Source organism: Strongylocentrotus purpuratus, unplaced genomic scaffold (genome assembly GCF_000002235.5).
Source record: "Strongylocentrotus purpuratus isolate Spur 01 unplaced genomic scaffold, Spur_5.0 spur5_scaffold_16, whole genome shotgun sequence".
NCBI classification, from domain to species: Eukaryota; Metazoa; Echinodermata; class Echinoidea; order Camarodonta; family Strongylocentrotidae; genus Strongylocentrotus; species Strongylocentrotus purpuratus.
In genome coordinates this window covers 4,442,344-4,465,079 of record NW_022145601.1, presented here as the reverse complement: position 1 = coordinate 4,465,079, position 22,736 = coordinate 4,442,344, and the positions used below count along the sequence as shown (strand labels likewise).

The following is a 22,736-nucleotide window of genomic DNA, read 5'->3' as shown; positions in this document are numbered from 1 at the left end:
GTACGGTGCTGCTTGTACATGTTGTAAGATTAAGATGTAAAGTGTAGTTAAAAATGTAATATGAGTGCCATGTTGTCATGATTGTGTAATATTGTAATAAATACTTCAATCGAGAAAAACCCAGAAGTCCCAGAGTCGTCTACAGACTGTGAATGAAAAGTGTCAAAGAATAAATCACCACAAAATACGTATCCTGCATCAAAGCTCATCTTATATTAATACAAATGTCTCTAAGCGCTTTACAAATATACTATTACCCTGGTCATTAAATATTATCAACACTCGAATAGCTATGAAATCAAAATTTGAGAGCGGGAAATAAGGGTATCATTGCCCAAAATATTTTTCATGACATGATCCCCCCGCCCCCCCCCCCCCCATGCAGGTCAATGGTCAGTCTGTTGAATATAATGACCAAACATAATAGGCTTATATGCACATTGGACAGAACATAGACCGACTGTGATCCGATTCTGGAAGAATTTATAACAGCATTTTACATTTAAAATTCCAACATGTCAAATCTTAAAGATAGAGAATCTTATTAGTCAAGTGATTAATAAAATCTTGATTTAATGGGGATTTCAAGCTTATCTGAAGGAGAAAAAGCTAAATCGGTTCATTCGTAGTGACGTCAGACCAAAGGTATGACTGTCTACAATTTGACGCCGATTCGGCATTTATTCTGACTGGAAGGGTTAAGGGCTCTGAAATTCGGGGTATTATTCTTATCATTATTTACAATCTACATCAGTAAAATTGTCTTTGTTTGGAGTTCCATAACTAATATAATTGCCATTTCTTCCAGGATCGGATCGTGTACTGTACTGTGCGCCGGGATTTACATCCATATTATTTTGTGGACAGAACATGCTCGATGAGCCTTCAACATGTCTTGATATCCTTTTCTTGCTTGCAAATAAATAATTGGCGAGGTGTTTCTAGTTTTATAGCTGGTTGGGGACAGGGGATTACCGTTCCATAACCAAAGGTTTTACGAGCTTTACCCCCTTTTAGAACAAGCTAAGTAAACAATTCGTTTTAGCACTCAAAACATTTGAAAAGTCATATTATAGCCATGCTTGTATCAACCCCATGACGAAAGCAAAATTGTTGCTATGTGAAATATGATTTTTGTACAGAAATGACATGAAAGTCTAATAAACTAACTTGTTTAGTATTTCATATTAAAAAAATGATAACATTTTTCATGGGTCTGTGGTTTGAACAAAAGCATTTATTTACCTTGTTATCAAATAGAATAACTGCAGCCAATTTTAGCTCATTTAAACAAACATCTTGTTCAAATGATGCTGAACTTTATGACATAAATGAAATGCAATTATAGGTTCCATGTCATACCATCGACATCTGTTCATCTTTATAACATCTTCTACTTTTTTCTTTTTTTTTTTGAATTTGAATTTGAAACTGTGCGTACAAAAATGAATATTCTCAGAATTCCTATAAACAAAATCTAGGCCGTACACAGGCCATTTATAGTGACAAACCAATTTTTTATTGTGACATCACAATCAAGAGATGATGCGAGCGTTGACTATATTACGTGCGCGTGTTGCCATGCAACGTATGAAAGTTGCGCTGAGGATGTGATGTAGATCTAGATGGCTGAAAAGTCGTGAACTAAACTACTTTTTTTTTGTATGAAAAGAACTGTCGAATCGAGAACTGAACTGTCGAAAAATCCAAGGAAAAGGCAAGCACATGCACGAGAGTTTGTTCATTAATGAGCGCGATTTCTACTATGTTTACATCTCCTTTGGATAAAGAGTGCAAGAAGTGTGCTTCCTGATTTTGGTGGCAGAAGTTGATTACACAGATGCAAATTGATCAGCGACTGGTGGTTTTACTCGTCTACGTGGAAGGTAAGACTCAGTTATTTATAGATTTTAAACATGTGGTCTATCTAGATCTAGAATCTATTTGAATTGACAGGACGGTGGGGGGGGGGGGTTGTGTGTCCGGAAACTTAACAAAAGTAAAGCTGCCACGTTTACCGTTGGATTTTTCGAAAAACGGTGAATCAAATATGAAGGGGCGACTAAAGTTCGCTAAGATTTTGAAAATATTAGTAAATGTGATATTCGATTTAGATCTAGCTTGATTCTACACATATTTATTTATTCAAATTATTACCAAATGGACGGTAAAGTTTATGATGACAAATAGGTGCAACTGGAAAAGTTGTCATCAAAGAATGCCGGAGATATCGCGATCTTAAATATGATGTCAGATCGGTATTTGCTGCAAACGGACGAAAATTCATTTGAAGAAAAAAAATCGAAACCTGCTTAATTCGCGCACGGGAGTTTACAGCTAATTTTTTTTAAGGCGATTAATTAACTGTATAAGATAATTTCATCTAGTCTAACCCAATTTATAGTGGTATCACTTTTTTACTAACAATTTCGATGACTCGATATTAAGATTCTTAGACCCTTGAATCGTAATCATATGGTAACTTTAAACAATTTCAGGAAGGACGCAAAATCAGCAAATTTGCCGATATTTCGTCACTATTGTCATAATTACATTCCCAATTCCGAATAAAATTTCGTCTCCAGGTAATTATAGGTTCCTCTTTCCATTGGGGGTAATAGCGAACTATGGTCACACCAGCCCCCCCCCCCCCCCCCCAAAAAAAAAAAAACACAACAACAACAACAACAACAACATCATCAACAACAAACAAACATAACAAACAAACAAAAAACAAAAAATCCAACCGATCAGAGAATCCTTGAACCAACATTCATTCTGTCATTCTTTTCTTTCATTTATCCAGCGATGTTCCTCACCTCCACGGCTTACTATTCCCGGTGGGGTGAATGGGGGCCGTGGACGCCTTGTAACTCGTTCTGCGGCATCGGCAACACAGAACGACATCGCCCGTGTGAGGATGTTTTGGGAAGAGCGGCCGACGGGTGCGGGGACGAGGAGGATTCGATAGAGATCGCCGAATGTTTTACTCAAAGATGTCCTCTAGGTATAGCGGTCTATGTTTAGGTCCTTTGTGATATGTGGCCTATAAAGCTATGTACATGTATATCATATAATCAGTTGTTATCATATTTTACTTTGAATTCTGATGAAATCTTCTGTTGTTATGAGGATTCCTAGAACCTTAACAAAATCAGAACGGACGCAAAAGACAGTGAATTTGACGATTTTTTTTTTATTTATTTTTTTGTCAATATTTTTTTATAATTTTAACATCCACTTCCAAAGAAAATTTCTTCTCTGGGAAATTGTAAGGTTCCTCTTTCCATTGCTGGTATCAGATTTTCGAATTTTTCCGATTTCTTGAGATGTGAAACTGTCCCCAAATTTAGATCACGTGCAATCTATGGTCACACCACCATATTAGTGTCAATTTGAGGAGGATACAAAGGATGATTCATCAAGACCTGAAGCAAACTCTTAACTGCATCAAGTTGTATGTTTCTTTTGTTGTGGTATAGGTTCAGCCGACCTAAGTGGACCCCCTGGTTAGCCTGGAGTACATGCGACAAGACATGTGGCAGCGGTTTTACAGTTTCAACTCGTAAATGCTTGAAAGGTAAGCTATACATGCAGAACAGAGCAGGACAAAGAAATGAAGCCATCCTTCAAATATGTAGAATAAATACACAATTTTAGCCAGGATTTCATTTTATGGGGGGCGGTATATGAGCACGCGAAGCGTGCGAATCAGTAACAGAGCGCGCGTAGCTAGGGGGGTGGGTGCAGGGAAGGGGGAGTTTTCCCCCTCCCGCGCGAAGCGCGAAAGCTTTGACGTTTCATTGCATTATTAGAGAAAGAAGACGATTCGTTGTACCGTCCTCGACTATTAATCCTTGTTTGAAACAAGTTCCCCTTCCTCCGCGCGTAGCGCGGAAGCTTTGACGTTTCATTAGATTATTAATGAAAGAAGACGATTCGTTGTACCATTCTCAAACGACTCTTAATCCTTTTTCTTCCTACGTCCTCTTCCTTTCTTCTTTTTTTTTCTCCTTTTTTTTTTTTTTGGCCGGCGTTTTTTTTTTTTGGGGGGGGGGGGGGGCGACGCGCTACGCGCCCTGCCCCCCCCCAAAAAAAAAAGACATTTCATTTTTTTCAATATGTTATTTCTTTATGAAAATAAATGGCAGTTTCAAATAGTTTATAATGGATCAAGAAACAGGTCTCTAATTAATCTCTCTCGCGGCAACTCAAGAGATGACTTGCGGCACCCAGGTTGAAAAACGCTACACTAGACCATCACAAAATAAATCAAGAATATTCACAAAACTTCCTTGAATGCTGTGAGCGCCAAAATCGGCTGCCTAGCAGAGCCGGGGTAATAGTTGGAGAGCCATGCAAGGTGGATATGTGCGCTATATGGAATGTTTTATTTATTTATTTAGGCTATGCATGTTCTCAATTTCACAATTCATTGAAATTAACATCAAATGAAAAATTAATATAAGATGACAAATCTTTTTCGATTTTACAATACATTTGAATTAACTTCACGTGAAAAGAATATAACATTGTTTTATCAAAGACAAGTTGCAACTTATATACAGTTTAAAGAATGAACACACAAAGTTGATGAAACATAAGCAAATAGAGCTTGAATCGTTACAACACCTTTCAAATAAATAAATATCCAATATTATTATTATTATATAAAAAGCATTCCTACTTTTACGATTCAAAATATTATATTTCATATAGAATGCAAATCAGCATCCCGTTTGGGATGGAAACACAACGCACCTTTGTTTTCACCAGATCACAAGGATAGGATTCTGAATCTGAAATTGTTTGTGGTTTGCTTCAATTTGAAAATGATTTTCTTTTTCATTCTTTCTCTTAAGAATTCCGAAAGGGCAGTATGTAAATTGAAGGATTATTCTTTTTGTTTAGCCTAAAGTTAAGGATCACCAATGAAGCGTTTCCTCTCTCATGTAGGTCGTTCGCATTACAGGCATCATTTTGTGTCCGCTTTAAGTCCTGGAGGGCGTTTCACAAAACTTGTCATCAGTGACAAATGACAATTTGTGTTATAAGCTACTGAAATCCTTGCTTCTGATTGGTTATCAGCAGATTTGTCACTGATTTTTGTTATTTGTCACTGAAAAAATGCTTTGTGAAATCCCCCCCCCCCCCTTTGTAGGTCTTATTTGTATACAATTACATTCACCGAAATTCATTGACCTCGGCCCTGTCTTCAAAAAACTTGCAAATAATTGCAACTATGTATATATAGGGGACTCCAAACTTGCGATTTGTTACAGGACTTGCGATTGATTCGGATCAATCGCATTTACTTTTTAAGACTCATATAATTTTTCTCCTTTTTTTCTTCTTCTTTTTTCTTCATGAAAATGTCTAGAAACTAATATAGGTCCGATGTTTTCTCCACAATGCCCTGGGAAAAATGAAAGGAGAGAAACGTGCCAGGTGGAGCTATGCCCAACCCAAGGCAGTGAGTTATCATCTAGCTTGCTTTCTTCGCTTGTCGATCTGCACGCTCGCTCATTTGCAACACGTTCAATTTTTGCACTAAAATTGGCACTAAAAATATTGACGGAAGGATTGATTTATGCAGCTCGAATGTCTTTGCAAAAATACCCATTTCCAGCCTTGATTATTTCCATGACACCCCTTTTAACACACGTATATATTGTTATGAAAGAGTTTCATCGGGATGGTTAAAACAATGATTTGAAATTTCTTGTTTCACTTCCAAAGGAAAATTCACCTGTAACTGTTCCGATGTTTACAGTTCAGACATCTAACTGAAACTCGAATTGGCATACATATACAGATTGAACCTGGTCACATGTGTGCTTTCAACCAATCATTTGATTAGGATCCAAGTCATCATCTTATACAATCTATTATCATTATTTCCTTTTGATAGCTCCGCAGGTCAAAGGTTTCATGGATTGGACGGACTGGGATGAGTGGTCATCCTGCATCGGGAAATGCGGCAAGAGGTTTCGATATCGCGAGTGTTACGATTACGGGCAGACCGGCTTCGTGAGGGGTTGCTATGGTAAATCTGACGAGTGGGAGGACTGTGGCATACCGAGCTGTCCCAAGCTGAAGGATAAGCCAAAGACAAAGGACTATCGAATTTTAGGTAAGTTGTTATGATTATGCAAATTGTGCTTTTGAATAATCCTATTGAATTTTCTTGATTTAAAAACAAATATCATATATTCATTTATAACTATTTCTATAACTATTTTATCTTCATATATTTTTTAAATATTGTTATTGTCCTCTAATCTTTAGTCCAGCGAATGAACCACGTCACCCCAATGATTAGGCCTAACAAAAAAGGTGGTGTATCGCCCTTTAGTTGCCAAAACATCGGTCGGTCAGTCGTAAATCTTTCTTTAAAAAAAAACCTCTTCTTCTTTTTTTAAACTTCCTCTTTGGGCTGATATTTCTCAGTTTTGAATGCTTTAATACATTTTTTTCTTCTAAAAAAACGGTTTAAATAAAAACTTTTTAAAAAAAACCGACCGTACATTTCAAGATTTTTCGGTGGGTCGCAAAGGGCAATAACATCTTTTTTTTAATAAAGGCCTTATGGATACCCCTTTGTTTTGCTATACAGACTATGCATCATGGACCGACTGGGAGGAATGGACGCACTGCGGTAGATCATGCGGAGGAGGGAAGAAGTATCGGAAACGTGAGTGTCGCAATGAGCGTGACATCCATAGCGTCCTCTCCTTTACTGCTTGCGGCGGTCCAGACGTAGATGATCTTAATGCAACGTACAGTTATGCCCGGGTCAAAAACGTGAGTACGATCTCGTTGATAGGGGGGAAGTACGACCCCCTGCGTGATGTTGCCTTTAATACACGTAGAAGCGGAATGAGGGGGTATTCAGGGAAATTCCGGATAATTAAAATAGGTTACCTTTCTGGAGTCTCTCCTGTAACAAATACTTTCTTGTTTGTTGATAAGGGATTTATATTTTATTTTAAAAGAGAGTTGTGGAAAAAAATATGTGAGGAGTTTCATTCCAAAAGGATTTAAATCCAAAAATATTGGTTGAATTAATTTAAATATGTTAAATCTATTGAAATCTTGCAGTGATCGTCTAAACTTATAACTGCAATATTATATACCCCAAGAAATCATGAAACCGCGCTATAGGAAAAAAAAGTCGTTCAAAAAAAAAAATCAAATTTGTTATCACCAGAGTAGATTTAACCCCTTTTAAATTGAAACCGGTTTTGATTTAGCTCTTTTTGGAATGAAACAGAATTTGTAATCGAAATTTTCTACCTTTCGATATATATATATCTTTTGTAATGCAATATAGTGCATTTGATTCGCATGTGCAAGTGCATATGATTATTCATCTAACAAAATCAATTTAAATCATAAGTGGAATCAGGCGCGTACACAGTGGGGGGGGGGGGGGGGTAACCCCCCCCCCTTGAGTTTTTTGTATGTGTATGTTTTGTGTATGATTTTTGTGAACCCCCCCCCCCCCCCTCCAATGAGCGACTTTTCGGCTCCCCCAAAAAGTCTGCTTACCCCCCCCCCCCCCCCCCCCCCCCCCCTGAGCGACTTTTCGGCTGGCTGAGTCGTTGCGATTTTTTTTTTGGACTCTTTTTGGCCGGCGCGATTTTCAAATTTTCCTGTCGTTGCGAAATTTTGGGCCCGATTTTAAACCCCCCCCCCCCCCTTGAAATAATCCTGAGTACGCCACTGAGTGGAATGAGCCCCTTTTGGAATTAAGCTCTTCATAATGTTAAATAACAATATTGTGGATGCATGTATAAACAGTATAGAGGAAATGAAAATGAAAATCTATGATTTCTCTCATTCACAGCTAAGCCGAAAAAGGTCATCCGTGGTACCTGGACAGAATGGGCCACGTGGGAAAGATGCAGCATGAGCTGTGTAGGGGGTACGAAGACCCGCTACCGTTCCTGCCGTGACAAAAACGGAAAAAATGTTGGGGACTGCAAGGGTGATACCATGGCGTATGACGATTGTGGATCCGCGCTCTGCACACCAGCTCCATTCTCTAGCTATGGAATACCAAGACCTAGTATTTGGCCCAGTGAGCTCCCTATAATAATAATTTTATTCTATTCATATTTTTATTTTTTTATTTATTTTTTATTTTTTTTTAAATTTATTTATTTATTCATTATTTTTATTACTGTAACCCACTGTCTAGGAACAATGTAGGTGTCGTGGTCTAGTGGACGCCAAGAGTTATATTATTATCATTATGATACGTATCATTATTGTCATTATCATCATAAATATTATTATCATTGTTATAATTCTTCTTCTCCTCCTCCTTCTTCTTCTTCTTCTTCTTCTTCTTCTTCTTCTTCTTCTTCTTCTTCTTATTCTTCTTCTTATTATTATTATTGTTATTATTATTAATATTATTTTGTTGTTGTTGTTGTTGCGTAGCTAGCCCTGCATAAAACATTCTTGGAAACACATAATCGTGTGACTTATTTCCCTAATCGGTTGATGTCGGCCAGCTTGTCAGACGACTGTTCACCTTGAATTATTATTTTGACAGATGATGCTAGAGAACCCATCTTCAAGCAAATAATCAACAAAGAAGAAAAAATATTATGATCATTCGAAGCTAAATTCACATTTCCTGCAGAGGACAATGATACCAGATATCAACAATCGCCGAAAGATGGATTCCTTTTCAAGCCCATCATTACCACCACCTTATTTTCATTTCGTATAAATCTTGCCGGAAATGTTACCCCTTCCCATACCCAAAGAAAAAAAAGAATATTTGAGTTTTAGACTTAAAATTTGATGGGTAACTCCGTTCTGTCGATGTGTCTGAATTATTGATAGACTTAATGTTTTATGCCGGGTTTTGTTTTTTTAATAAAAATACATCGTTTTGCAGAAAACTTTGCTGAGTGGACGGAGTGGGAGACTTGGTGGGATTGCAGTAAGACCTGCGATGGCGGCGAGACAGTACGGTACCGTGACTGTGAGGAGAACGGCAAATGGATGCCTGGATGTCCGGGCAAAGATACAAATAAAAAGGAATGCAATACACAATCCTGCTCCGGCGAAAGCGGTGAGTGAATACTGATGTTGCCTGATCAACTGGATTCCTGCAATTCATCTCTTTATAGCCAAAAGGGAGTTAACTCTGCGTCAAAGTAGGCGCGATGACTCAGTGGTAGAGCAGTGGTCTCGCTACCCGGGTTCGAAACCAAGTCGATGCGCTAGCGCTCTTGTATAAAGTATTTCTCATAACTAGGCTAAGTCCATCGGAGAAAACTTGAAGCCGTCTGTCCCTTTTTGTTTATTACCTCCAAGCATACACATGCTTTCAGTGCAGTCAGGTAGAAACAAAACAATATTATTATTACACAAATCAGAGTTCAGAAATGAACACCCTTCTGGCTCTATAGACAGACGAGTTCATTCGTGAATAGCGTGTAGGAGCATTTCACAGACCATCCTGGAAAATGTTACCCACAATTTAGTCTCTCCACTATGAAAAGTACCACTACTTGTTCCTCAGAAGTAACGCTATTGTTGTGGGCAAGAAAATGTCGTGAGGCTAATGGCTCACGAGATGCCATTTTCATTGCGTTTTACAAGGTAATTCGGGCACTTAAATGGACGGTAATGACGGTCGCAGTGTTTTACTAAAAAAAAAAGACGCAGGAGCGGCGCAGGAGTGGGATGGCGAAGTGCAAGATTCCTGATTCGTCTGAAATATGTGCTGATCGTGAACGTTTTAATCTAAGAAAAGACAATTGGATAAGCTCCTCTTGAGTAACCCATGACTATACTGTTTGTTGTTTACTGCGAGCACTGTTGTTGTGAAGACTAGTCTTTCGAGAAATCAACTCAAAGTTGTCAATGCTTATGTATCGATCACCTATGTAGTAAAAAATCAAGATGAGGTTATATCATTACGTCGTTAAAATTCACACATTTCAATTAAAAAGGCTGCTGAAATACCAAAAGTTGATTTTTCGAAAGTCTTTGAAGGAAATAACGCATTGAATGTTCTTTATTGGGTCTTTCTTCTTATAGCTCCACCAAAACCTGACCAACGATATTCGGGTAGTGCTAAATTACCAAGCTCTTCTCAACTGAGTCAATCTAGCTCGCAGTCCAAAAGCTCAACCAAGCAGTCGACTAGCGGAGGAGCCGTCTCTTGGTCATCGTGGAGCGATTGGGCAAAATGTAGCGCCAGTTGTGACGGCGGCACTCGTACCCGATGGCGAGAATGCAACGATGACAAGAAGAAGCTCGCTTCGGGCTGCGAGGGTGAATACATGGACACTGACACTTGTGAGTCTACGCCTTGCCAGTCGGAATCCTCTTGGATACCGTGGAGCAAATGGACAAAATGTAGCGCCAGTTGTGACGGCGGCACTCGTACCCGGTGGCGGGAATGCAACGATGACAAGAAGAATCTCGCTGCGGGCTGCGAGGGTGAATACATGGACACTGGCACTTGTGGGTCTACGCCTTGCCAGTCGGAATCCTCTTGGACACCGTGGAGCGAATGGACAAAATGTAGCGCCAGTTGTGACGGCGGCACTCGTACCCGATGGCGAGAGTGCAACGATGACAAGAAGAAGCTCGCTACGGGCTGCGAGGGTGAATACATGGACACTGGCACTTGTGAGTCTACGCCTTGCCAGTCGGAATCCTCTTGGACACCGTGGAGCGAATGGACAAAATGTAGCGCCAGTTGTGACGACGGCACTCGTACCCGATGGCGGGAATGCAACGATGACAAGAAGAATCTCGCTACGGGCTGCGAGGGTGAATACATGGACACTGGCACTTGTGAGTCTACGCCTTGCCAGTCGGAATCCTCTTGGACACCGTGGAGCGAATGGACAAAATGTAGCGCCAGTTGTGACGACGGCACTCGTACCCGATGGCGGGAATGCAACGATGACAAGAAGAATCTCGCTACGGGCTGCGAGGGTGAATACATGGACACTGGCACTTGTGAGTCTACGCCTTGCCAGTCGGAATCCTCTTGGACACCGTGGAGCGAATGGACAAAATGTAGCGCCAGTTGTGACGGTGGTAGTCGTACCCGATGGCGAGAGTGCAACGATGCCAAAAGGAATCTCGCTACGGGCTGCGAGGGTGAATACATGGACGAAAGCGATTGTGGTTCTGCGCCTTGTGTGGCAACGTCAAGCTCTCCTAAACAACCAAGCAGTGGATCCGAAGTCAAGAACTGGTCAACTTGGAACGATTGGTCAAGTTGTAGCGCTACCTGCGGTGGCGGTACCCGGTCACGCTTGCGTGAATGCGAAGGACCTAATGAGAGTCTCGCCGTGGACTGCGAGGGCGGCTACATGGAGTCCAGCGATTGTGGATCTCAGCCTTGCCAGTCCAGTTTCCGTGCTGGTTCAATCCAAGGTTCACGTACGTTTCACCTGTTTTTATTATTCCATTCTTCTTATTTTTTCGGGAACGCTGGCATCTTCCTATTGACTTCAAAACTATAGTTGTAGTCTATTTCCCAGAAAAAGGAGGACAGGAAAAAGACATTTAATTCATCATTGTAGTTACGCCCCAAACCACCAAAAAGCGGGGCTTTGACCCCTCAAGACCTAATACAAGGTTAGAAAGTCTGCGAGCCGCCTTCAGGCTGAGCATCAATTGATGTTCTTCTTCTTGGGTTTTAAAGCTGACCAATCTAAAAAGATTATTTCTGCCTAGAACTGCCAAGACACAACAACTCTGATTTAGATTTGATTAAAATATCCAGAATATTACTGACCAAGTTAAATTGCAGAATGTTGATGTTTTGGCATCTGTGCTTGACGTATATCAATCTTTTGCCAGACATGTGCGAGTCGTATTTTCTTCTATTACGCAGAAAATGCTGGAGGATTTGATAGTCTGGACGAAGCAGGGATAGAGGAAGGAGGAGGAGGAGGAGGAGGAGAAGGAGGAGGAGGAGGAGAAGGAGAAGGTGGAGACGATTGGGGCGCTTGGGACAGCTGGCAGTCATGTGCGGTCACGTGTGGCGTTGGTGTGCGCATGCGCTATCGGGAGTGTGTCATCGACAGTTGCCTTGGTGACGATGTCGATTCAGAAGACTGCTCCGCTGATGAACTATGTGAAGGTAGGTGTAATGATACGTTCAAATCTCGACGTGCGTCTTTCTGCACGTGCATGTCCGAAGCGGAGGTTGTGTCTGGGCCAAATTTTGTGACTCGACGTCCTTCTTACAATCCATTAGATTGATGTATACTGTAAGCCTGTAAGGTTTTGGATAGATTAAAATTGATTGAAAATTGACGCATTCTTGCTTACACGTACAAAACGAAAACAAATTGTGGTCTAAAATAAATCAAATTGGCATAATTTAATATGGGGGCATCTGAAAATGCTAAAAAAGCTATACTTTTAGATTGATTTTACCACGTCATTCCTCCAAACTGACATACAAAGAACGAGAAATCTCAAGAATTATTTTTCAAATTTTACCTGAACTCAAAACTCCTCTCTATGGCATTCCGTAGAATCATCATCATAGTGACGCCATTCCTGCATGACAATTATACACGCGAGACTATGGACACTTTGTATCATGTCCAGGCTTAGGCAGGCGCGGATCCAGGATTTCTTAGGGGGGGGGGGGCCCAAATTTGAAATTATGCGAGCCAAATATTGGTACGTTATGGTGACCAACAGTGACGTAATGCGGGGGGGGGGGGGCGGTCGGTGCAAGGGGGGGGGGGGGCGAGTTTCCCCCTCCCAGGCTTTGACGTTTCATTACATTATTAGAGAAAGAAGACGATTGTACCGTTCTCGAAAACAATTCTCGTCTGGATTTAGTTTTTTCCCCTCCCGCGCGAAGCGCGGAAAATTTAACGATTTATTAAATTATTAGAGAAAGAAGACGATTCGTTGTAGAGTTCTCGACTCTCAATCCTTGTCTAAATTCAGCCCCCCTTCCCCTCCTGCGCGAAGCGCTGAAGCTTTGACGTTTTATTAAACTATTAAAGAAAGAAGACGATTCGTTGTACCGTTCTCGACCCCTTATCCTCGTCTGATTTCAGTCCCCCCCCCCCCTCCCGCGCGATGCGCGGAAGCTTTTACGTTCCATTAAATCATTAGAGAAAGAAAACGATTCGTTGTACAGTTTCCGACTCTTAATCCTTGTCTAAATTCAGTCCCCCCCCCCCCCCTCCCCCTCCTGCGCGAAGCGCGGATGCTTTGACGTTTTATTAAACTATTAAAGAAAGAAGACGATTCGTTGTACCGCTCTCGACCCTTTATCCTCGTCTGATTTCAGTTTCCCCCTCCCCCTCCCGCGCGAAGCGCGGAAGCTTTTACGTTTCATTAAACCATTAGAGAAAGAAAGCGATTCGTTGTACAGTTCTCGACTTCTTAATCCTTGTCTAAATTCAATTCCCCCCTCCCCTTCCTGCGCGAAGCGCGGAAGATTTGACGTTTTTATTAAACTATTAAAGAAAGAAGACGATTCGTTGTACAGTTCTCGACTCTTAAGCCTTGTCTAAAATCAGCCCCCCCCCCTCCCCTCCTGCGCGAAGCGTGGAAGCATTTACGTTTCATTAAACTATTAAAGAAAGAAGACGATTCGTTGTACAGTTCTCGACTCTTAATCCTTGTCTGAAATCAGCCCCCCCCTCCCCTCCTGCGCGAAGCGCGGAAGCTTCTACGTTTCATTAAATCATAAGAGGAAGAAAACGATTCGTTGTACAGTTCTCGACTCTTAATCCTTGTCTAAAATCAGCCCCCTCCCATCCCGCGCGAAGCGCAGAAGCTTTTACGTCTTATTAAATCATTAAAGTATTACCGTATTACCGTTCTTGCCTCTGAACCCTCGTCTGAATTCAGTCCCCCCCCCCCCCTCCCCTCCTGCGCGAGGCTTTGACGTTTTATTATTAGAGGAAGAAAACGATGCGTTGTACCGTTCTCTATACTTTTAATCCTTGTCTGAATTTCAAAGACGTTCTTTGTCTGCTCCTTTTTCTTCCTTCGTCCTCTTCCGATTGGGGGGACCGCCCCCCCCCCCCCTGACTACGCGCCTGCGGTAAGATAAACACAATCTTGATACCCTGTCCGACCCCGCAAGCTCAGGGGTTTAAGGCAATAAATTACGGTCAGATAAGCATTCAGGGGCCCGCCTTAGGGCCCCTGGTGGGGCCGAGGCGGCGGAGCCGGCCCCGGAAGCTCAGGGGTTTTAGGCGTTTAATTAAGGTCAGATGAGCATATTTTTATGTATACCTTATTATTTTGTGACACTGGCAAGTCACTATTTGGCGTGGGGTCCAGGGGGCGGAGCCCCAAAAAATCAGGGGTTTTAGGCATTAAATTACCGTCAGATGATCATCTAAGGGCCCGCCGTAGGGCCCTAGATGGAATCCAGGGGGCAAAGCCCCCGGAAGCTTAGGGGGTTTAGGCATTTAATCACGGTCAGATTATTTTGTTAACACTGGCAGTTAACTATTCTTACTTTCTTGCTCTCATTCTATTTTATTTCTCTTTAATATACTTTTTCAAGAAAAGTGGGGGGGGGGGGGGGAGAGAGCTCGAGGCTCTCGATCCCCGCCGTACCTCGGGCCCTGACATGTAGGAATCTCAAGAATCATATTTTTTGCCTGGTTGTAAATTTAGGAATATGTCATTTTTCAACAAACACATACAAACGTATAATTTATTAAAAAGTGAGGACAAATTTCGGAAATTATGTCATGTCAGCATTATTTGTAATCCACCGTTGTGGAATTAGAAATAAACCACGTTTGAATTTGATTTCCCCCAAGCCCCCCCCCCCCTCTATCAGTACGCCAGTATCTCCTCTTTTCCTTTTTTCTTTCCCTTTCCTTCCTTCTCTCTTATTTTTTTTTGATTGGGGTGGGGGGGGGGGGTGGGGTTAACAGCCTGGGAGGCAAGGCCCTTTCGGCCCCCCCGATCTCCTTCTTCCCCCTTTTCTTTTCTTCTTCCTCTTCTTTCTTTCCCTTTTTCTCCTTTTTCCCTTTCTCCCTTCTTTTCCTTTCTTCTCTCTCTTTTTTTTTTTTTTTTTTTTTGCGGGGGGGGGGGGGGCCAAGGCCCGCTCGGCCCCCCCCCTGGATCCGCGCCTGGGCTTAGGACCCAGCATGTTTCCACCATTTATTCCATTTACTACGCTTCATGTGAAAGTCGACAGAACGCATTACGTTATACAAAATCCATTAAAAATGCATGATTAGTTACTTCTTTCAGGAAAAGTTTCACGATTAAAATATGCAAAGGCTATCACTTTGTAATAATATCATCATTTCGAGGAAATATTGAATTTGTTTTCTAGATAGTACAGCTATCAGTGAATTTAAGGCCGAGGAAGGAAAGGGCGTGGTCATCAGTTGCCTAGACAGCCGGTTCGTTGAAGACCATCCTGGGTCGGAGGTTGTTTGGTCTAAGAACGAAGAACCCGTAAAGATGGATGGTGAGTACTTGTTTTGTAAAAATATCTTATCTTGTCACGATTGTTCCCCGCCAAGGTTTCCCCAGCAAAAACCCACCCGAAAATGTAAGCTCTGAATGGACTGAGAACGACTTTATTTTCATCCATGTAACATAAGCGGGTACCTTCATGACGAAGTATTTTCACCATGGCAGATATTCCATGTCCCTTTATAACGATGACATAAATTATAAGAGGTTTACATCAGGTTCTTGGAAGTTCTTGTCAACTTAGCTGACCTTGAAAGCCAAATGACGAGGAGGTATAAGCTTTGGGTTGATTTATCATGTACAGTGGCAAGGACCATGGTGTTATAGCGACAAGATGAACATTTTTTGTCTTCAAAAGATGATTCTCCCTTCTACGCTGCCCCTCATGGACACTATACCACTTGCCACTTGTTATTCCGCAGATTGGGTTGAATTTATAGAGACAAGTTGATCACAAATTGTTTCTAAGATAATTATGAACACTAGTTTACAATGTGTTTCTTCTCCGCTGTTCCCATGAATACATTATCATTTGATATTTGCTATCCTGCAGATCGCTTTGTGCTTGTCGACCTTGCAGACCTTGAAATCAAACGTGTACAACCAGACGATGAGGGCGTTTATGTCTGTTCAGTGCTATCAGGAGACAAAACTTTCAACCGCCATGTTGTTCTTCTAAAAAGTAAGTGATTATCCTTATCATACCCAGGCACTTATTTTGTATTACTTTTACTTTTAATTTAAGAAGTAGATTTATCAGCGTTGGTCATATTTGACCTTATGGTATAATAATATTCCAGTTGTAAGGTCGGGCATACTCGCACTGACTTTATAAGTTTTTTTTTACGCTCGGTTTTATTCTACATAACCGTTCGGAAGTAGGGCTATGAGTCCAACAAATCTTACTCTAGCTCATATGAAATGTAAATCATTCCTGAACATCCATCCTAACTACAAGTAACATGAGTCACATAGATCACATGGAAAACGTTTACGAAATCAATTCTGTCATAATTGTCGAACGAGAATTCGTGACAGAAATTTTAGGTTCTCAAAGATGGATGGGTTATGATATTGCTTATTCTACCCTGCTGGGCGTCTTTGTTCCATTTGCTTGTCATTAGGCCTAACTCTCTATCCTGTTCAATATCTTTCAGTTCACTCCAAGAGTGGTGGCGGTGGCGGCGGTAAGTTTTTATGTCAATATTAATCCTATGATTACTTTTGGGGTTTCCGAAAAAGGATGGGTTCAATTACTGTGGCAATAGATTACTTCATGATGACTTGAATCTCCACACTTTTAGAGCCTATTTTAAGAAAATATGATATACTGCTAGGCACTTTCGTTATACGTTTGTATAAAATTTATTTCAATTTCTTAAATAAAATCTCAATTTTCAAATAGTGTACCGATAGTCCCGATGCACGTACTAGAGACACTTTACATATCGATCTGATGTTTTATTTTTCTGATGTAGAAAAGGAAAACAAAGATATTCATGTAGACGTACGGAGATTGGTCTAATTGAAAGACTTTACCATATTACAATAGGCATCTCCATTTGCACATCAAGTTTTAATCATAATTGTTGTACTGTTAGAGTTTCATTTTACTTTTTCTTTTTCGAAATAATGTAGTCATTTTTGTAATAATTTTTTTTTTTTTCAAATATAATACTGTTTGTACGATTCTGCATAATATTTATGATCATAAAATTTGTATTTTTAGGGAAATGAAAATAAATCAAATAAGGAAATGAAACGAAATAATTTGAACATTTTGTAAGTTATTAGTTTATTTATGTTAGTATTATTAATATTATTTATTAAATCAATATTTAATGTCAACCATTACTGATATTTTATCTATTTGACTCTGCTCTAAATTGCATGTATTTTATCTTCTTAACAGGTTCCGCGATGCAGATGATCATTCCTGCAACTATACCTCTGGTTGCCCTCATTGTGATCATTGTCGTCGTCGTATTCCAGAGGTATCTCTCTAATTTATTCTACTTTCTTACATCCAAACTAACGAAAATTAACACTTGAACGTAATACGACATACGTAGTTAATAGCTTTTATCAATTTCTTGCGATAGACGAAAACCTAAATCAAACAGATCTCGAGATAATTTGTATGTTTTATCATCATTGGCAGGTCCGGGTACCCCCTTCCACCCCCCCCCCCCCCCCCTCCTTGGGAAACTAAAGCAGTCAATAACATCATCGCAACTTCTGTCGAAAATCAAGACTGGGGCAACTTCAATGCAGAAATCATGTAGAAATCATGTTCGTATTACGTAACACGTCATAGTTATATTCGCACATTTGAAAAAATTATAAATAAGGCGAGTGAAATTGCTTTGATTTTTGTTGTTTTAAAGCTTATATTATGCCGCAAATTATTCAAGTTTAAGACCTAGACTATATTTATATTGATTTCAGAAGGAAAAAAAACCAGATTGAGATCTAGAACAGCAAAGTAATGCACAGTAAAAACGCTGCTTAAAAAAGTGATGTTCACTTACAGTTGTACACTATCTTAAACAACAGTTGAACAAATTGTAAACAATGTTGCTCGAAACGAAAGTAATTTTGTTAAACATTCGCTGTTTAAAATTTAATGACTGCTTTATTTACTATACGAGAGCTTTTAGACAGTGTTGTTTACATATGACGTCATGTGTCACGTGCCAGTAAAGTGCGCGTTGGCTAAAAGATTTGTTTCAAATCATGGCCAACCAAGCTGTAGACGTGTCGTGGATGAGTGGAAACGTCGCCGGACTGTCGATCACAAGGTCCACGGTTCGAGTCCCGCCGCGGAACTAATGTCCTATGGCAGCCTAGCATAGCCGGGTAATGTTGGAGCGCCTTGAGGACCTTGCAAGGTCGATACGTGCGCTATATAAGAATCCAATATTATTATTATTATTTAACAACAGCTCCTTTTTAAACAACTTTCTTTAAACAACCCAGTTGGTGTAAACAACCCCCACTGAACAACAGCTCCTTTTTAAACAACTTTCTTTAAACAACCCAGTTGGTGTAAACAACCCCCACTGAACAACAGCTCCTTTTTAAACAACTTTCTTTAAACAACCCAGTTGGTGTAAACAACCCCCACTGAACAACAGCTCCGTTTTAAACAACCGTCTTTAAACAACACCAGTTGTTTAAATTGTGATTTTAAACAAGTTGTTCAAAATGTTGATCAACTAAGTGTTTAAACTTTAAACAACTCGAGTTGCTTAACATTTTAAACAACTCTTAGATCAGGTCACCCGTTAATCAACAGTTGTTTAAACTTTTAAACAACATGTTCACTAAATTTTTAACTGTGTGGGAAACTGAATATGAACGGGTCTACTGAGAAGCTTGCAGTTTGTAAGAATGTAGATCCCATGCGTGACTTCGTTTCGTGAAAGGTCTTTGCGGTCGTATTCAATATATTTCTGTATACAACATCACTTTCGAAATGCATTTCAATACAATCAGACGATCTGGGACCAAAGGCAAAGCAAGTGGAGGGAAAGCTAAAGTCAAGAAGGCCAAAGTGAAGAAGTCTAAAGGAGCAAAGCCAAAGGAGACGGTGGTAGCCGAGGTGATCCAAGAGGAAGATTATGAGTCTGAAGCCGTGTCATCACTACCTGATGCACCACCACCACCACCACCAGCCGATGCACCACCACCACCACCACCCGATGCACCACCACCACCCGGTGCATCACCACCACCACTACCGGCCGGTGTACCACCACCCCCACCACCACCACCACTACCACCTTCGACGAACAATTCGAATGCAGCAGGTGAATGGATATATTTTGATAGCTCATCATCACAGTCTCCACCCCTTCCGCCACCAATAATTGAACCCCCTCTCATACCCTTTTTTGTACCCCCTCCGCCTACAGTTGCACCCCCACCACCACCAACCGATGCACCTCTTCGACGACAACACACCCACTCTCGAAATAATTCAAATGCAGGAAATAGTGGCGTGTGGAGATATTCATTTTCCTCATGGCCTCCTCCTTTTCCTCCCTGAAGGCAACATCCTATTTCTCAACAAGCTCTGATTAAACACTTGCAAATATAGCGACGGAACATTCAACCAATCAGAAACACTTACCGATGACTTGTATTTGAGCACAACATTCTACGTAAGAGGAGCCACGAGTTATGCCTTCCTGAATCTGTAATAATGTATAGAAAAGTAGTTTTGTTATCAATAATTCGTAACCATTATGTTCAATTTCTGTTGATTTTTTCCATTCGTATAGATTATGGTAGTATGCTCATAATTAAAATTCATGTAAAACTAAGCTTACTTACTGATTAGTCCACAAAATCAATTCATTTCTTCTTCTAATTTTGTCTTAAATGTAGTGGGTACATTTTTATTTTTACCCAGTTTCCTTTATTGAAAGCAGACTAGGCCTACCAAGTAATCGTCGGTAAACGGGATGTAGCAACATTCCATGTTTTATAGTTCTTTTCCCTATGTTTATGTACACACTGGCAGGGGAGTGTATTTCATTTCTGCATTTTTATATATATATATATATTTATGATAAATATGCCTGTATACATATTATATCTATAATATAATGTCTATATCATATATTTATACTATCAGTGAATAAATGATAATTGTCTCTTCATTGTGTAATTTCTATCTTCTTTTCAGCGGTTTTAGTGATCTAGTAAATCAAAAGAACGACGCTGTATTTTCCTTAACTTTACCTGATGAATAGGGGTTTTAAAGGTACTATGTCCCATTTGCAGCCGACATCAAATTCTGTAGAACTTTATACAAATGTTGTGATTGCATCCAATGTGATATAAAACATTTACTCTAATTTACTAACCTAGCCTATCCGATATGCGTCGGGCTTCCTGGCAAGTATTTTTTTTTTTTTTAATGATATTTTATTTTCTCCATTGCTTTTCACAAACACTAACAAAATCAATACATAAAATAATCTGCATGTTAATATTATTATACAGAATATGATTTTACATTCACATCTAAATAATACACATGAACTTTTACTACTTACATCAAATAAAGCATGAAACATGCATGCATGAAGAAGGCATGAACATAAAAAGACATTTAAGAGACGAAAACCAAAAAAAAAAAAAAAAAAAAAAAAAAACTTACTTACATATACCACACACACACGTGCACAGACACCCACACAAACACCCACTGAAAACATGCCTACATTTTGTGGGAATCTCGACCATTATATCAGCCATGTCCATTTCATTGCTTCTATTCGCCTTACTTATTTTATTTATTCTGCACGAAGTTATTCTAAATTAGTATACTAATCGCGTTTTGGCGACGGACAATCGGCGAGGGCGTCAGCCTATGTGAACTCATCATTACCTCTAACCTCAATTAGCATGTTGCTATATGTTAGTTCCAGTTAACAGATAATATGTATGATTATTTAAATGACTATACTAAGTAAATGAATGTACACATGTTAATGATTTGGTAATAAAATCGGACCTGACCCAAACTCAAAGCCAAAGAAATTTATCTGAGCCATGTTGTGACCGACTGAGCCCTAGGTAGCCAATAATAGAATTAATGGCTCAGCTGAAAACCGTGGAATGGCGCCATCATGTGTTCTAACATGACCCAGCTAGGGAATGAATTTGATGCAGGGTAACAACTCCCTGATCAGGCTTAATTTAGTTCAAGTTCAAGTTTTATTTATCTTTCTTTCATAACACAATTTACAAATATGACATGAATATAACAACTTAACATTAATATGACGTTACAATAGAAAGATGGGGTGACCTTGGTTGAAAGCAAGGCTTGTGGATTTAAGGTCCTTCACGAGTAGCTTATGAGTATGTTCTAAAAGAACAAATTCGTCAGATAGGAATAATGCATACATTTAAATGCTGACAAACTAAACTAACTAAACAACTGAGAAAATATAAACATAAATAAGTATACTAAAATCTACTAATTACTAAATGATGGCTATAAATAAGAGAAACAGGAAAATACTATGAGCAACAGGACTGAAATACAGACAAAAACGAAACAAGACGGACAGATGAACAGATGAGAGAAACGGGAGTAGAATTATGCTGACCTATATAGTAAATAATTTTCTTAAATATTGATCACAAATATAAATCTAGACGATATCGACTCAAATAAAGTAACTTCAGTTTGCGCTTTAATACATAAGTACTGACCGATTGCGCTATTCTTGTTTCAAGGGAATTCCAAAACCTAGGTCCAGTGGACCCCAAAGTAAAGAGGATGAATGTTTGCATCTGTATGACTAAAATGAAAGCAACTTATTCTTGTTCACTTTCGAATTGGGTTAGGAAAAGTTTTTTTTTTTTATAAATTAAATAGATTACATGGGTATAGCTTTATTCCGACATTCTCCGGCTTGTTGAGATATGGCGAGATAATTAACTGCCGCGAAAAAGCCACTGCGGTTTATTTTAAAACATGTAAATAAAAGGCAGCTCCGCTGAATAAAGGTCGTGCGCGCATTCAGTGAGCTCTGCTTTATAATATACACAAAATAATGACAAGTGCAGTTCAATTTAAGTTTTTAAAAAAATCAACCTCGGTTTTGCCACGTCATAATCTGAACGAGGCTTAACTCTCTCACCCTATGGTCTCACCCATCTCCCTCGCTCTTTTTTTTCTTTCTCTGTCTTTCGTTCTATTTCTCCATCTCACTCTCTTTCCTTATTTATGTACCTATTCTGCACCAATCTCAGTATCGCTCAATGTAACTTTTAAACGTGACATTTTGGCTTTTTGAAAAGGGAGAGGGCAATATGACAGTAAATATAAAGAAAACGTCATCAAAACCAATGAAAACGGTACTTCAAACATTCTATTTAAATTCATAAGTTGAAATTAATAATGATCTCCTATTTAGTGATAACCAAAAATAAATATTAACTGAAATAGATTAATGAATTAGTTCACATGTCACTGACCCCGCTATTACCATACTTAAAATGTATATGGTTGCATTATTTGTAATGTAGAGAGTTGTGATAATAATACTCAATACCATAAGTCCAATCCAAACGACGATCCGGGAATCATAATAGCCCAGTCATTTAAATCCTTGAAAATCCTGGGGGTTTGAGCGCTGTCCTACAGATAGACAAGGCCATTTCCCCAGCCGATGTTTATTTATTTAAACATATATATATGCATATTCACAATTAACATCACATGAAAAAGAATATTA

The 22,736-nt window shown here is 39.6% G+C and overlaps 4 protein-coding genes across 4 annotated transcripts; all 4 read left to right on the top strand.

Moving 5' to 3' along the window:
* Positions 1-1,840: 1,840 nt before the first annotated feature.
* Positions 1,841-7,282, top strand: LOC105443614 (A disintegrin and metalloproteinase with thrombospondin motifs adt-1-like). The gene is made up of 5 exons (XM_030987666.1): positions 1,841-1,886; positions 2,807-2,983; positions 5,912-6,133; positions 6,617-6,804; positions 7,274-7,282. The coding sequence occupies exons 1-5, from the start codon at positions 1,841-1,843 to the stop codon at positions 7,280-7,282; spliced, it is 642 nt and encodes a 213-aa protein (XP_030843526.1).
* Positions 7,283-7,855: 573 nt separating this feature from the next.
* LOC115924814 (A disintegrin and metalloproteinase with thrombospondin motifs adt-1-like) lies at positions 7,856-11,724 on the top strand. Its single transcript, XM_030987665.1, has 4 exons — positions 7,856-8,083; positions 8,915-9,091; positions 10,066-11,427; positions 11,693-11,724. The coding sequence occupies exons 1-4, from the start codon at positions 7,912-7,914 to the stop codon at positions 11,722-11,724; spliced, it is 1,743 nt and encodes a 580-aa protein (XP_030843525.1). The 5' UTR covers positions 7,856-7,911.
* Positions 11,725-11,974: 250 nt separating this feature from the next.
* Positions 11,975-16,684, top strand: LOC115924813 (protein sax-3-like). Its single transcript, XM_030987664.1, has 4 exons — positions 11,975-12,133; positions 15,329-15,466; positions 16,028-16,156; positions 16,632-16,684. Exons 1-4 carry the CDS (start codon positions 12,049-12,051, stop codon positions 16,682-16,684), a joined length of 405 nt encoding a protein of 134 aa, XP_030843524.1. The 5' UTR covers positions 11,975-12,048.
* A 708-nt stretch (positions 16,685-17,392) lies between these two features.
* Positions 17,393-19,761, top strand: LOC115924766 (formin-like protein 5). Its single transcript, XM_030987582.1, has 2 exons — positions 17,393-17,468; positions 18,973-19,761. The coding sequence occupies exons 1-2, from the start codon at positions 17,395-17,397 to the stop codon at positions 19,523-19,525; spliced, it is 627 nt and encodes a 208-aa protein (XP_030843442.1). The 5' UTR covers positions 17,393-17,394; the 3' UTR covers positions 19,526-19,761.
* Positions 19,762-22,736: the final 2,975 nt, after the last annotated feature.

What these genes read in the sequence shown, in the direction of transcription:
- LOC115924814 (XM_030987665.1), top strand. Translation starts at nt 7,912, where the DNA reads ATGAGCTGTGTAGGGGGTACGAAGACCCGCTACCGTTCCTGCCGTGAC. An exon ending in AAGACCTAGTATTTGGCCCA is followed by an intron (nt 8,084 to 8,914) that starts GTGAGCTCCCTA and finishes ATCGTTTTGCAG; the next exon opens with AAAACTTTGCTGAGTGGACG. An exon ending in TGGTTCAATCCAAGGTTCAC is followed by an intron (nt 11,428 to 11,692) that starts GTACGTTTCACC and finishes TGGGTTTTAAAG; the next exon opens with CTGACCAATCTAAAAAGATT.
- LOC115924766 (XM_030987582.1), top strand. Translation starts at nt 17,395, where the DNA reads ATGCAGATGATCATTCCTGCAACTATACCTCTGGTTGCCCTCATTGTG. An exon ending in GTCGTCGTCGTATTCCAGAG is followed by an intron (nt 17,469 to 18,972) that starts GTATCTCTCTAA and finishes CAATACAATCAG; the next exon opens with ACGATCTGGGACCAAAGGCA.
- LOC105443614 (XM_030987666.1), top strand. Translation starts at nt 1,841, where the DNA reads ATGCAAATTGATCAGCGACTGGTGGTTTTACTCGTCTACGTGGAAG. An exon ending in TTTACTCGTCTACGTGGAAG is followed by an intron (nt 1,887 to 2,806) that starts GTAAGACTCAGT and finishes TCATTTATCCAG; the next exon opens with CGATGTTCCTCACCTCCACG. An exon ending in AAAGGACTATCGAATTTTAG is followed by an intron (nt 6,134 to 6,616) that starts GTAAGTTGTTAT and finishes TTTGCTATACAG; the next exon opens with ACTATGCATCATGGACCGAC.
- LOC115924813 (XM_030987664.1), top strand. Translation starts at nt 12,049, where the DNA reads ATGCGCTATCGGGAGTGTGTCATCGACAGTTGCCTTGGTGACGATGTC. An exon ending in CGCTGATGAACTATGTGAAG is followed by an intron (nt 12,134 to 15,328) that starts GTAGGTGTAATG and finishes TTTGTTTTCTAG; the next exon opens with ATAGTACAGCTATCAGTGAA. An exon ending in CCATGTTGTTCTTCTAAAAA is followed by an intron (nt 16,157 to 16,631) that starts GTAAGTGATTAT and finishes AATATCTTTCAG; the next exon opens with TTCACTCCAAGAGTGGTGGC.